Below are 13512 nucleotides of genomic sequence, written 5' to 3'. Positions count from 1 at the left end.
GTTTATCAACTCCAGGTGCAGTTTCTTCTATGAGAACTAATATTAGAGCATTGCTCAGTTGAAGTACACAGGAAGTTTTATACCAGGTCAACTGTAGCGTTTGCTACATATCAAGGTGCCACGCTTAGATCACTGGTCGGCCCGGACCAGGGAAAGAGACAGATAACACACACAGTGTGAGCGCCAACTTCCCCCTTTTATTGCGCAGTTAATTCCTTTTATACTAACAAGGGGAGGTGGGGTTACAGGTACATCACAAGGCTGCGACTAACCCTGTAACTTTCCATGACATCGCGAGATCTTCCGAACACCGAACCCTACAGTCAACTTTTATCAGAAGAAGCAAAGTCCAATTCATAAAAGTATCCCTACACACGCATTTATATGCCCATGGCCATCTAAGTATTAGTGACATATTAATCAGATTTGGGTTTTTGCAGATGTAACTTTGTTTTCAGGTGGCAGACTGTCTCACTCCTTTCCTGTCCTGAGCTACTGACAGTGAGTAGGCTAAGCAGCAGGAATGGGAATGGGGAGAAAGTGTAAGTTTTTTTCCACATCTTTTCTCTAATTCCCTACCACTGATCTCTTTAGTGAATTTCCACTCCTCCCATGGAGTGGCCTCTGGACCCCTATGGAGGGAATTGAAATGGTGATAAAGCTTATGTGAAAGTTTATATATCTGCAAGACAAGGTTGTAGGAAAGACAGTATATCTTATTAGAATAATTCATACAGTTGGGAAAAAAACAGATGAGCTTTTGGGCATACAAGCCCTTCTTCAGTTCTGTGGAACATGTGCACACATTTTGTTGAATAATTTCAGTTTCTGTCTACTGAAGTAGTGGTCACCATCCATGGTTAACTTAAACTTGCCTTTAGCAAAGAACATGAATTCTTTTGCAAAACCCTAAATAAAACTAAGAAACGTTGTATGGAAATGACTTTTCTTTTTAAAGTCTCTGAAAGGTAGGTACAAGTTGAAGATTGCAGCATGCTGGGTATTCTTTAGGGTACATGCACAGGATACATGCAATCTGTGTATACTCTGCAGTTTTCCTCTTATAGCCATAAGTATGCCTTAGTTTTCACATCATGGAGCAAATCTTGAATGTAGAGTTTGCTTCAAACAGTGGATTTCTTCACTAGGATTATTAGTGGATGCCATTTCTAGCTGGAGGTTAGCAGCATTCTCAGTGATCCAGGTTAGGACTGTATTAAGGAGCTACAGCATATCACATTGGCCATGAGACATTCATCAGGTGATAATTACTAGCAGGTATAGACCTGGGCCAAATTCAAATGAATAACCTCCATGTGAAAGGCCATGTATCATGTTCAGTGAGCCATTCTGCTGCCAGAAACTGTGGACTTAGTGATCCAGGACTAAATTAAACAGAAACAGTCCAATGAATGTCCAATTTTACTCAGTCATCCACATATATTAAGATATTACAGCACTGTGGAGAGATATACTGTGGTTGAGATAATTGTGACTGTTAATTTTCAGCCTTGTTGCTAAAGGACATTCCTCTGGAAATGATTACAAAGATGTAGGAAAGCATTATTTGAAAGACAATTACTTTTATTTAACTCCAGACTGAAAGTCAAAGTAATTTATGATGTTTGTAACTGTTTGATGTTATTTCTATAAAATGTGTTTCCTTCCATAAACAGGAACAAAATACATTCACATAGCAGTGTCAAAGAATTATTGCAAATCTGGCTCGGTTCTTCTTTTTAGACAAAACATAACAGCATAATAGTGTGATGATGATCTGGGTAGCTTTCTGGTCAATTTTAGTTTTTCTTCTTAAATATCTGATGGCACACCTGGTCTTCACATGTCAGTTCCTACAGTAGTAAAACAATTAGTAAGTATATAGTGGTAAAAGTTTATTTTGCATACACAGCAGATCCCACCAGAAATTACTGCAGCTGAGCCACAGCATTAAAAAGATACACTTATGAAAAAGAGAACAGAAAGAATATTGTATTTTATGTAATCAATCAGCAGGCACACATCACATGTTGCAGTAATTAGATTTTGACACTTGAATTGAGCTCTAAGATGAATAAACATGAAAAATGCATAAAAATTGCTCTTTAATGCAGGGCTTTTTCATGCTCTGTTATTGAAACAATATACTGTTATAGTTTATAATTCACATGTTACCCCATAATTCATAAGAAGCAATGAAACAAGGAAATTAAAAAAAAAAAATGGAGGATGCTTTAAAAAGATGAGGACATGTGCTTCAGAGATGTGCCCTGCCATTTTTCAAGGGCCAGAACAATACACCGTTTTTGCCCAGTGTTGCAGCTGACCTCTTAAAGGTTGTCACACCTGCACATTGCAATGCAGTCGGTTTGGTTAGTCTTTTGATAAGCTAGCCTTCCTGTGCCAAATAAGGCTTTGAAGTGAGCTGAAACTGGCTTTTTGGCCAGCAACTGGCCAAACTCACAACAGAGTTTCTGAAGACTGTTCTAAGAATCTACTTGGTCTCTCTGTTCCACCAGTCAGCCTGAGAATCCTGGTGCCAGCATGTAGAACCTTTGTTAGGTCAGTTTTTGAATATGTGTTAAAATAGGGTTGAAAAAGTGTACTGGACAGTTGGTTTTTAGTTAGGTGGCAGAGAGGGTTTTTTAATTCATTACTTTGACCTTTCAAGCATACAGACTTGTGGCAATGTGGCTGACTATACCAACTATCTGTAGGGTAAACTTGTGAAGGAGTAGATATCTGGATGCAAATCATGAGATAGAACAATGAGCTCTTCTCCATAATCTTTCTGCACCCACCTATTGCACTGTCCAACATTATCATGCCCATTTCTTGATTGCTCTCCCAAGAAACTCTGGAATCATTATCATTATGTATCTATTATTTTGAAATATTTCTGGACTTCACTGACTGCTTATTTCCTGCACAGACTCTTCTGGCCTCTCTTGGACTCACCTCATTTATCTTTGGGCTCCAGCTTACTAACACAGATGTTTGAATGTTTTGACTTTTTAATTGTACTAGCACAAAATAATTGCAGTGTAGGTCATTTGCAGGATCCCCTTGAGTATCCAGAGGTTTCTGATTTGTATTACAGCATCGTATGCTAAAATTTCATAGTGCCTTTTTCAGAACAAAAATTAATATTTTTCTTGCAATCTGTCCCATGCTTGTTTGTTTTTTGTTTTTTTTTTGTTTGTTTGTTTGGGATTTTTTTTTTCTACCAGTGATTATATAAGAACAAGATGATGTTAGAGGTGCAATGTAACAAGAAGGGTTAATAGCTGGAGGGCAGTGGACTGGAGCAAAAAAAACACTGCAGGGTTATGACTTAATTGGGAGCAGGTAGAAAGAAAGTGAGCATTCCTGAGTCATAGCAGAGGGGGGATTTCCTTAGAGTTCAGAGATCAGAGCTGTCTAAATAAAGATGGTTCTAACTAGAACAAGTAACAAATCCTTTGAAATGGAAAAACTGTACTTGTTGCAGTCTCAGTAGCGTGCTATGTATCTGTATAGCAGCCCTTACCAGATGCAGTAGGTCTCCTTCAATCCAGTGCTTCCAGCCCCTGTTTTTCTTTTCACCTTTCTGAACACATATCAGTTTGTCACCATCCCACGTCACTAGTGTCTGCATGAATCAGATAATTAATTCAGATATTTTAACGAGAAGTTTATAAATACATGAAAACAAGCTCAATCAAACAATGAGAAGACACAACTACAGTTGCTTCCTACCATTTCCCATCTTCCTCCTAAAAAACCCCAAAACAACCATTCAACCAAAACCTGAAAGTGTTCAAGATGACAAGAGTGTTTTGATGTGAAACTTTTACAGTGCTTTGTTGTCATTTCCATGTATGTCTTCACATACACGAATATAGTGTTCATACTAACTAGTGAATTGCCGAGTGAATTAAAAGAGTCTTGTGCAATGTATGCAAGTTGTATTTTTCCTTTCTTTCTGTCTACAGCCATTAATAAAAAGATTATAAGGTTTCATGAGTGAAGGGGGGCTTATACCAACTAATGCAGTGCTAACACCTTTTCTAGCTCTGCATAAAATAACAAGAGGAGGTATATATTAATATCATCTCATGCAATAAATTTATTTATATATTTTCATGCACTTTCACAAAAGACCTTTAAAGAAATATGATCATAAGCTGGACAACGTGCTCTAGCTGACCTGCTTGAGCAGAGGGGTTGGACTAGGTGATCTCAAGAGGTCCCTTCTATCCTCAACCATTTAATGAGTTGGTGTGATTCAGAGTCTATCACTAATAAACAGGGTATCGGGTATGCTGATTCTTTTCCAGGAGCAGGACCATTTCTGTAAGAAAGAGTTCTCTTTACAGGCTAAATTCTCTACTCAGATGCACTACAGTACATTCAAAGCAACTTTGAATTGTTCTGGATTTGAACCATTGTACTTTGGGGAGACATTTAACTATTTATCATAGGCAAATCCTCATCAGAGACCAGTTACAGGCACTGGAAGTTCAGTTATTAAAAAGCTCCAAGAGTATTGGGAGCTTAATTCATTTTCTAGTTTAGCAGTGGATGATATATTTCTCTTATGAGGGAGCTTTCTATTAATAACGAGACAAAACTCATTCCATTTCATTTAACTTCTTTCTTATTTACAGAATTTTTAAGCTACATGCTCTTTAAATTATCCATGCCCTCTTTACATTTAAATGTTGCCTAGCAGTTTTATTACCTTCATCTAACTTCAATGTGTTTGAGGCATTGTTTTGTTAATAAAGTGACTAGAAAATTCTTTTAGAGCAGTCCAGAGAATAATGGGATGACATGCTTCCTTTTTCCTTCTCCTCTTGTTAGAAACAAATGATATAATTTGTTTAGAAAAGAATATTAGGCAAAAGTGATTAAACCACGTAGGGTTATAGTTGTACAAGCTGTTTCCTTCCTTCCTTCCATCCAAATAATTGATAATGAAGAGGAGAGTCTGCAGGTGAAATGATTCTTCACAGAAAGGCAATGGCTTTGATAGTGCTGAAGAGCACTAGAGGAGCATTAGTCTATGGATTTAAGGAGTGATGCAACTAATGAGTCCTTAGATCATTAGTAATGCCTTCAAGTGATCTAAAGAGATGTGGGAGCAGTGTTTTAAAGCATAAACTCTGTCACAGGAATATGTCCCACCCAGTGCTCACTGGAGGAAGTGATAGGAAGAAAATTTAGAGATAGGGATATTCAAGATACTGGGGAAAAAAGGGTCGTATTATTTGATGGCTTGCAGGACTGAGATTAAGAAATAATTTGGAAGAAATCATAGGGATTACACTGCACAAAGCTTGAGAATGAAAAATGATCCACAGTGCATAAACAATGTCTTCTGTTAAATTTGTGCCACTCCAGTGAAGGTTGATGTGAGTTTAAATGTAAACATGTCCTTTATGCTGCCAATTTCCTGTGGCAATTGCCAAAACAAAACAGGTCTTGTTGACAGTGAGCTTTGATCTCAACTTCTCAGAGTTTGGCGACAAGTTCTGAAACCTTCTTTATTGAGAAGATACTGATGGAAAAGACAGCATATATTTGGAGAAGAGCAAGAGAACTGAGAGCTAAGTGAAAGAACAAAACTGTGGTAATTGGCAGAAGAGTTAATGGGTAGATTCAGTGAATGATGACAATGACACAGGTGATGCAAGAGTAGCAAGACTCTGAAGGGGACAGTCAATGGAAGATCTACTGTCTTTTCTACCTTTGAAAATATTGCTTAAGTTTTTTAGGGATGAGAATAGAGTAAAACAGAAGCAGTATTGATACAGAAACATGAAGCTGAATTCAGTAAGTGAATTTAATTAGTGCTCATATATATTCTTTTACTCACTGACTTCCCTGATACAGTCTTGTTTGAATGCCTCACAGGAACAGACTTACTAGTTGACTCTGTCTGTCACAGGAGGTAGAGCATGGGCTAACACACAGTATGGTCCTTGATTCAAATGTTACTTGTCCATGTACATCACTGAAAGGTGTCTGAACCTATGCCCACAGTTTCCTAGGGGTATTTTGAGCTCAAGTTACTCCTGTAATCCTAAGGATATTAAAGCGTGCACTGCTGGGCCTCCTTGCCTGTCTACCACTGCCAATAGGCCTGCCACCTGAATCAGTGATAGCTTTGGCTCACGTTTTTTTTCCTGTCCCTTCTTGAAGCTCCTTTAAGGTTAATAGCTGAGTGCAGGTTTATTTTTAACAGTGCCCAACTGTTAAACTGTCCAACTGAAGTTGAGTGGACTCAGATTAAAAATACTGTGTGAACCTAGCCATTTAGAACTGAAAATTTACATTGACATAGAGGAAGTCCTAAATTCAAAGGGAAGAATTTACAGTTTCATTAAGGAAGATAACGCTGGTAAAAATACAGTTTTGCTACTTTCTACATACATAAAGGTGTATCATAGAAACGCTGGAAAAATCCCCTACTAGAAAAACATGTAATTAATGACTGTCTCACATATCTGAATAACCATCCTGATTTGCATTTATAATAAATGCTTGTAGCAGGAAAGAAAACTGTCTCAAGATGCAAATTATTTCTGCTTTTTAAAAATCCTCTCCTGTCTGTAAAATATGAGGGTTTTTTTTGTCATGTATTCAGCTGATTTTTGGAACTGCTCACTTCTGGTGCTGACTGTGGTGTGAACAGTTATCAGGTAGCAAATTTTTACCTTTACCACTCGGTTATCCAGTCCCTTGGTATGTTCTTCAAACTCCACTCCCACAGTGTAATCCAGTTCATAGTTTCTGAAAGTACTGATTGTTTTTGTTTTAAAATTATTTCCATCTTGAATAATCTCCTTTGTTTGTTTCAAGTGTTTTGCAATCTTACGAGTCGCAAAATCAATATCTGCCAAAAACCAGAAGAGAGTATCACAATGAAAATTCCAATATTTGTTACCAAAAATAAAAACCTACAGCACTTATATTTACACATAGTAGAAATCATAGTTCCACAAATGATGCTTTTACCTGCAACATTTTGCAGAGAAAAAGATAATTTCAAATAAAAATAATCTCGTGTTTGCAAGTAGACTTTCAATTTGAGGATCTTCCACTGATTATAAATTTATTTATTAACAGGATATCTGTGGGAATGTTGTGAGCAGAGCTACAACATACAACCAGTAGTGAATAGATGCTGGCATGTTAAATCACCCGAATCTCCATTTTTTTTGGGAGAATGTGAAACAACAGGAGCTATTAAGACTGACCATTGCCTTTTTGGCCTCACTTACACACAAAGCAGTGGGATATCAGGAGCGCTATTATCATCTTATGCTTGGGAGCCCTTCCCTTTTCTAAGCATGCAGTGTAAATCATGTAGCTCTTAGGCATACGAGGCTACTGGTATGTGTCCTGCAGGGTTACAAATGTTGGCCATCCCCAAAAGAAGCATCTCAGAATAATATTCCCTTTCAGAAAATAAGCATGTTAGAATGAGTATGTAATCAAGGGGATTTTGGCATGTTACTTTTATGATGAACCTGTAGTCTGTGGGAGTATACAAGAGGTTAATTAATTAATTTAAAAATAATAAAAATTATACTAATGAATAAAAAAGAAACAAATAAAAGCCTGACATCCATTATTGTTAGACAGCAGACACAGAAATAAATCATAGTTTAGATGGGAAAGGGAGACAAATTCAAAGTCAAAAGTCAAGAAAGTATCAAACTAGAGCATTTGACAGTTCCTGTTTTATATTCTGTCAACATTTTATGCAATACTGATCTCCTTAACATCCTTATTTTGTTCATGATGAAGACTAACATTATAATGTAAACAACTGCTTGCAACTGAATGCATTGAAAGTTACCAAAAGGAGAATATATATTACTATGATGACAGTTTGCCCCAGACAATCCACCTAATGCCAGCTGCATTACCATCTGCAATAAATATTTCTGACCAGCTGGCAGTGAATCTTATTATGGTGCTATATGCAAATGAAATAATCTCACATGTTTCTGCAAGAGATTGAAAAATGGTTTTGATTTGTTAGCCGTCCTTTAGTGGTTTTGCGTGTGAGTTAATCATTGTCAGCTCAGCAATGCCACATACTAATGGAGTCCTTTTTCTTTTGGTAGATTCATTATATTACTTGTGAAGTACTAATCGAGTTGAGTAAGAGGATTGGCTTGAAAAAAATTGTGACTTTTTAACATGGGGAATAATGTTCTTGTTCAGTATTTATATTCAAGACTTCTTGGGTATATTTTATCTGCTGTGGTAGATTAAAGGTATCTCTGGGTCTGATTTATAGCCAAGTAACATAAAATTTAGTTCTCTCTGAGGAAAAAAAGTGTCTAGACTTCTAAAGAAATGCTATTTCTGTCTACTATATTAGTCTTGTAGCTCCTGGAGAAAAATCAGGGGAGGTTTTATTAAAGCATGTTTTTCATAACTGCATTTTGAACAATACAAGCAATAAAAATGATATATTGTTCTATTACAGTAGATTAAAATACTTTGTAACATGTTTATGATAAAATCAAAGTTTCTGGCTTAAAGGGCAAAACTATTCTTTAATTAAAGTATAGAAATGCATATACATTAATTAAAAGGATGGATGAATTTAAAAAACCCAAAATCTCAGTGTGCTTTGAACCTGAGCACTTTAATACTTCAAATATCGACCACATGTAAAATTGTGAGAAACAAAGCAGAACAATATCTTTTCACCCTTTCCATGTAATTTCTTTCCATTCTGAGAATCACCTATAGCCATATGTACCTTTGCATTGTTTTTGCTGTTGGTTTTTTTTGCTAATACATTGGCAGTTTTTAATTAGTATAACTTATAGTATATATAGGATGTATACACAAAAACCCATGATGTGCTTATGAAGGGCCAGATCCAGACAACTGGTGCAAATAGCTCCTTCACCCCAACCAGTTGCTGGTATTTCTATTGGGAAAGTAGTTTGAAAATTTTATCAGAAAGTTAAGTGAGTACCTATCTAGTACAGTCTGTCCAGCGTAGGCAATGAATCAAAGTATTTCCCAGGAAAAATACATCTATATTGCATTCCTTATTCTGATACATTCTTCCTCTCGCTTTGTTTCAGGCTATTAAGTGGGTCAAGTTCTTTTATTGTTCTTTACATGAACTGTTACTACCTTTTTTTAAGCAGGCTTCCCAGTATTGGATGCCTGTAGTCCAAACCCCACTGTAGACTGAATCCATCCATTTTTCTCCCAATTTCCATGGGGATACATAAGATCAGAAAAGGATCAAATATCCACTTGATTTAATAATAACAAAGTCATAATTTATCCACTAACTGAAATGGTTCTAAGGTTGCCACTGATATGCAATAAGGAACTGCTGTAGACCAGTTCATGCTAGCATTTATGGCACAGAACGAATTATAAAATTGGAAAATGTATTACTTATTATAAAAGGATCAGAATATAAGGATGATAATAATTAAAGTTTATTTTAAAGCTGATAAAATTAATATTTGTATTATGACAGTTAGACACTAAATTCTTATTGAAGTTAAAATCACAGTTTAAATTCTACAGTGGATAAATTAAAATTCAAAGAAATGCATGTTATTAACAACTGGTATCCTTTTCCCTAGCATTTTTCCTGAATTTAAGACAAGCACAAGTGAAATGTTATAGATCAACTGAAATAAACAATACAAGAATCTCATCCACTGATGCCCTGGAAGGGAAGAAAGGAACAATAATGAGATGGTCACTACAACCAAGATATCACCATGATTACAAATCCTTTTGGAAAGGAAATAAGTGCACCACAAGTGTTTAATTTGCATCCTAAAAAACAAGGAAGGAATTCACCTAAAAAGTAAAGAGATCTTTATCAAGATAATTATCAAAAGAGAGTTATTAAATGTGATGAAATGTATCACTACAAAGCAAGGCAGAACTAGAGCAGGATGACCATCATTGACTGGTGGTCAGAGTAACACCCCACAAAAGTAGGCCAGGCCTTGGAGCAAATTGCTGAGACAGGACTGAAGCACAGCCAAAGCAGAGAGAATTGGGCTAGAGGCAAGAATTGTAGGTAAGATCAGAAGCTGAGGTAGGCAGTGAGAGAAGCCTGAGGTCGATGCAGATGGCCTGGAATAGTAAATTTGTGACAGCTAGGAGTTGACTTAAGTATCATCCAGACCAACAGGCCCCATGGCTTACTTGCAGTTGGCATATTTAATGCTGAAATCACATTTCAGTTGCATATAAAGTAGTAATTATTCTTTATGCATAACTGTCAAACCCCAGCACTCAAATCACTTCAGTTAGTGTGTTTCTCCTGAAATTCATGATACTGGCTTAACCATTCTTATTTTTTAAAAAGGATTTCTTTTTGTACCTCGCAGATGTATGTATATAGTATTTACAGACTTTCCTAACACTATTGAGCTTTTCTCCATAAATGCAAAGGCTAAAAACTATGAATAGTGAAACTTGCCTTTCTCTCTTAAGAGAGTTGAAGCTTTGAGGAAATTATAGCTATTTTCAATTGTTGTTGAATAATGATGAGAGTTTATGTGATTTTGTGTATTCCATTTCAATCTGAACAGCTAAACAAGTTAGGGTTAAGATTCTTTGATGAGAGTAAAACTAGTAGAAAATCAGTTTAAGCATCAAATTTTTCATCTCAGTTAAGGATTTTGTGGTAGTTATCCCTAAGTCAGTCACTAGTGTAGATATTGAGGATTACTTGGAAATTTTTAGATTTAATTACCTGATTACCTTCCATGTGTTAGACTCTTCTTCTTAACAAATACATTTTCTTAGCTTGTGGAAGATGGCTATACAGTGTACTCATTGATTTTGAACCACTGAATTGTTTTTATTATCAACATCTTTACAAGTCAATATTTTGGAATCTGAGCAAACAAGTTCTTTAGATCTCCATTAACTTGACACAACACCTTTTGAACAAAGCACAAGAAGCCACAAGTCTGATCTTGACTTCTGATGAAAAGTGCAAGGTACTTTGACCTGAAAAAGCATCAGCATCACTTTTTATCAGCATCACTGTTACAGTAGTGTCAGCTACTGTAGAAAGGCAGAGAAATAAGAAGAGCAAATGCTGAACAGGAGATAGAAATCAATGACCACTAGATTGAAAACAATGAGACATCTGGGAATGAGAAGTGCATAGAGACCCAGTTAGGCTCCTGAGGGCTATCTATTTTAAGCATAAAAATAAAATACAGGTTTGATTTTTGCCACATGCTAATTTATGATTCAGCACCAGAGACTCCTCCAATCTAGGTCATATTAGCCAACTCTAATGACTACTTTTCTTGTGTAAGTTTTATAGACATCATGTGTCGTAAGGAAACAACGGTGCTTTATGCCCTTCATCTGTGATGTAGTAGAGCTGGGAGATGATTCCCGATTCTAAAGAATACACTTCTCATGCATGTATAAATTTAACTCCCATATTTTTTGTTGTTTTTGGAATGCAGCTACGTTAGTGCAGTGGTGGAAAGGTGGTAACTGTTCTTTCAATGCCAATCCAGAGTGTACTGAAGAAATTCTCGAGGAATGTTGATGTCTTCTATTATTTCTTCTTTTCAGCCAGTTAAAGATCTACATCTTTGCTAACCGAAGTAGAGGAAGGATTTCCTGCACACTACTTGACCTGGAGAAAAGTTTGTGCCTTTATGAGAACAAAAATGCTTGAAAGGCAATTTATATTGAAAATAATAGGTGCAGCAAAAGAAGACATTTCTCTCATAAAATTATCTCCAGTCATTACAAAAATTGAGTCTGTCAGTGTGGAGAAAAATAAATCTACAAACAACATAAACTTGATCTTAATATGAACTGGCAAGGATATGCTGACATTCAGTTAACAGTGTTTTGGTTTTCTAGCATCTACAAAGAGTATGCTTAATATCCTATACAATGGATACAAAAACTGTAGCTATCAGGCTTCTTATGATAAAGAAGCTAACAAAGCAGTAAGTGAAAGTCGCCTAAAGAGCAGAACATCTCTTTTGCATGTACACGTATACTGTTGTCGTCAACGATGGTCGTAGCAAAGTGAAATTAAGCTTAGTTAACCATGTAAACATATGTTCAAGAAATTCTGTGACCTAAATCACCTTGCTGTGTAAGGATGATTCCCACAAAAATTGTCAGAAATATCTGCCCATTTATCTTTAAATGTTTTTAAAGGCTTTTATCGCTTTTACCATGCAACTGGTACATATAATGTCTACTAGTTCAAAGTTCTAATTAAGTACTAAATACTGTTGTTGCTTTAGTGATAGAGAAGATCCTATTCCTCTTTAACAGAGCTAACGAAGTTGTGGCTTGACTGTTACAGAAACCCTTATGCCACAACGCACATTACAGAAGTAGTCTTATTAATTTTTAGAAGGATTTTACTTATAATTGAAACATTTTATCTCTATACAGTTAGTATTTTTTTCATTTACCTAAAGCAACCATGTAGCCTTCAAAGTTTTCATTAGTTTCCATTTCCCACGTCCCATTGTAATCAGCAGGCATGGTGGCAAGAGCTTAAAACCAACTTCAGATCAAAAGGTGAGGCTGGAAACAGGATCTGCTAAGAGAATGTTTTATACACCTTGTCATATCTTTTTTTATAAGGTTTATGGTTTTCTAGATAATACAGTTTAAGGGTCAGCGTGATAACCCTAGAAAACTTTGCCTTCATTAACAAAGTTCAGTTAACAGCTGGCAGACAAGGAACACTTTCTGAAATATGTGGTAACACAGGATATGATTTTACAGTGACCTTTGTAAAGAACTACTAGCTATTATGGGATACCTTTGAAATATATTGAACACAGTGGCAAATTGTACAACCCAGTTAAAGTTTCCAAGGTGAATTTTCTTTTTCAGTTCCTTTCTACGTGTCACATTTCCCTATGAAGAACAAGTCTTACAGAGCTGACACATCCAGAACTCCCATTTAAAATTGATGGAAGTCTTGAATGTGCAACAAATCCAAAGCAGGGCAGAAAAAGAAATATTTCTGTTGAAAATGTTTTTGTTTTCCTTTGATTTTCAAAATATCTATATACCAATAGCTGCACTTATACCAACTGCACTTCCATATTTTTGTTTTAATTTAACAGCAAGTTTAGCAAATGTAAAGTAAATGGAAATCAATCATAATTAGTATCAATCCTACCCTAAAAATGATTTTTTAATTACTCTGAAACATAGCAGTTTGTGTTAGAAAAATATTTTTCATCCATTGTTGTGGGGAAAAGCACAGATTTCAGTTGTGCAAATAAGTTCAGACTGTGTCTGAATGGAGAATTTGGATGTGTATTATCAGAATTTAAAGTAAACACTAAAAGCAAATTAATATAAGTTAAGGTTTTAAATTCTTTGGCTTTAATTAGTCAAGATAAATTACAGATGGGTCTACAGATAGAATAATTGAAGTGATCAGGATTCCAGAACTCCTTCTTTTTCTTTCTCTCTCTCTCTCTCTTTTTAAATGGGAATATTACT

General features: G+C 35.9%; 1 protein-coding gene across 1 annotated transcript; it reads right to left on the bottom strand.

Annotated features, from left to right (window-relative positions):
• Positions 1-1582: 1582 nt before the first annotated feature.
• Positions 1583-12534, bottom strand: RBP2 (retinol binding protein 2). The gene is made up of 4 exons (XM_075033266.1): positions 12462-12534; positions 6702-6880; positions 3530-3631; positions 1583-1853 (listed from the first exon to the last, which is right to left on the bottom strand). The coding sequence occupies exons 1-4, from the start codon at positions 12532-12534 to the stop codon at positions 1800-1802; spliced, it is 408 nt and encodes a 135-aa protein (XP_074889367.1). The 3' UTR covers positions 1583-1799.
• Positions 12535-13512: the final 978 nt, after the last annotated feature.

This window comes from Buteo buteo, chromosome 7 (assembly GCF_964188355.1).
Source record: "Buteo buteo chromosome 7, bButBut1.hap1.1, whole genome shotgun sequence".
Classification (NCBI taxonomy): domain Eukaryota; kingdom Metazoa; phylum Chordata; class Aves; order Accipitriformes; family Accipitridae; genus Buteo; species Buteo buteo.
Note: the sequence above shows the minus strand (reverse complement) of the source record. Positions and strands in the feature narration are given on the sequence as shown.

Bases quoted from the DNA above. Each gene is read 5' to 3' on its own strand.
- RBP2 (XM_075033266.1), bottom strand. From the start codon at position 12,534: ATGCCTGCTGATTACAATGGGACGTGGGAAATGGAAACTAATGAAAAC. The intron at 6,881-12,461 runs GTAAATGAAAAA...GGTTTTTGGCAG, and splicing joins AGGCTACATGGTTGCTTTAG to ATATTGATTTTGCGACTCGT. The intron at 3,632-6,701 runs GTAAAAATTTGC...TGATTCATGCAG, and splicing joins TGGATAACCGAGTGGTAAAG to ACACTAGTGACGTGGGATGG.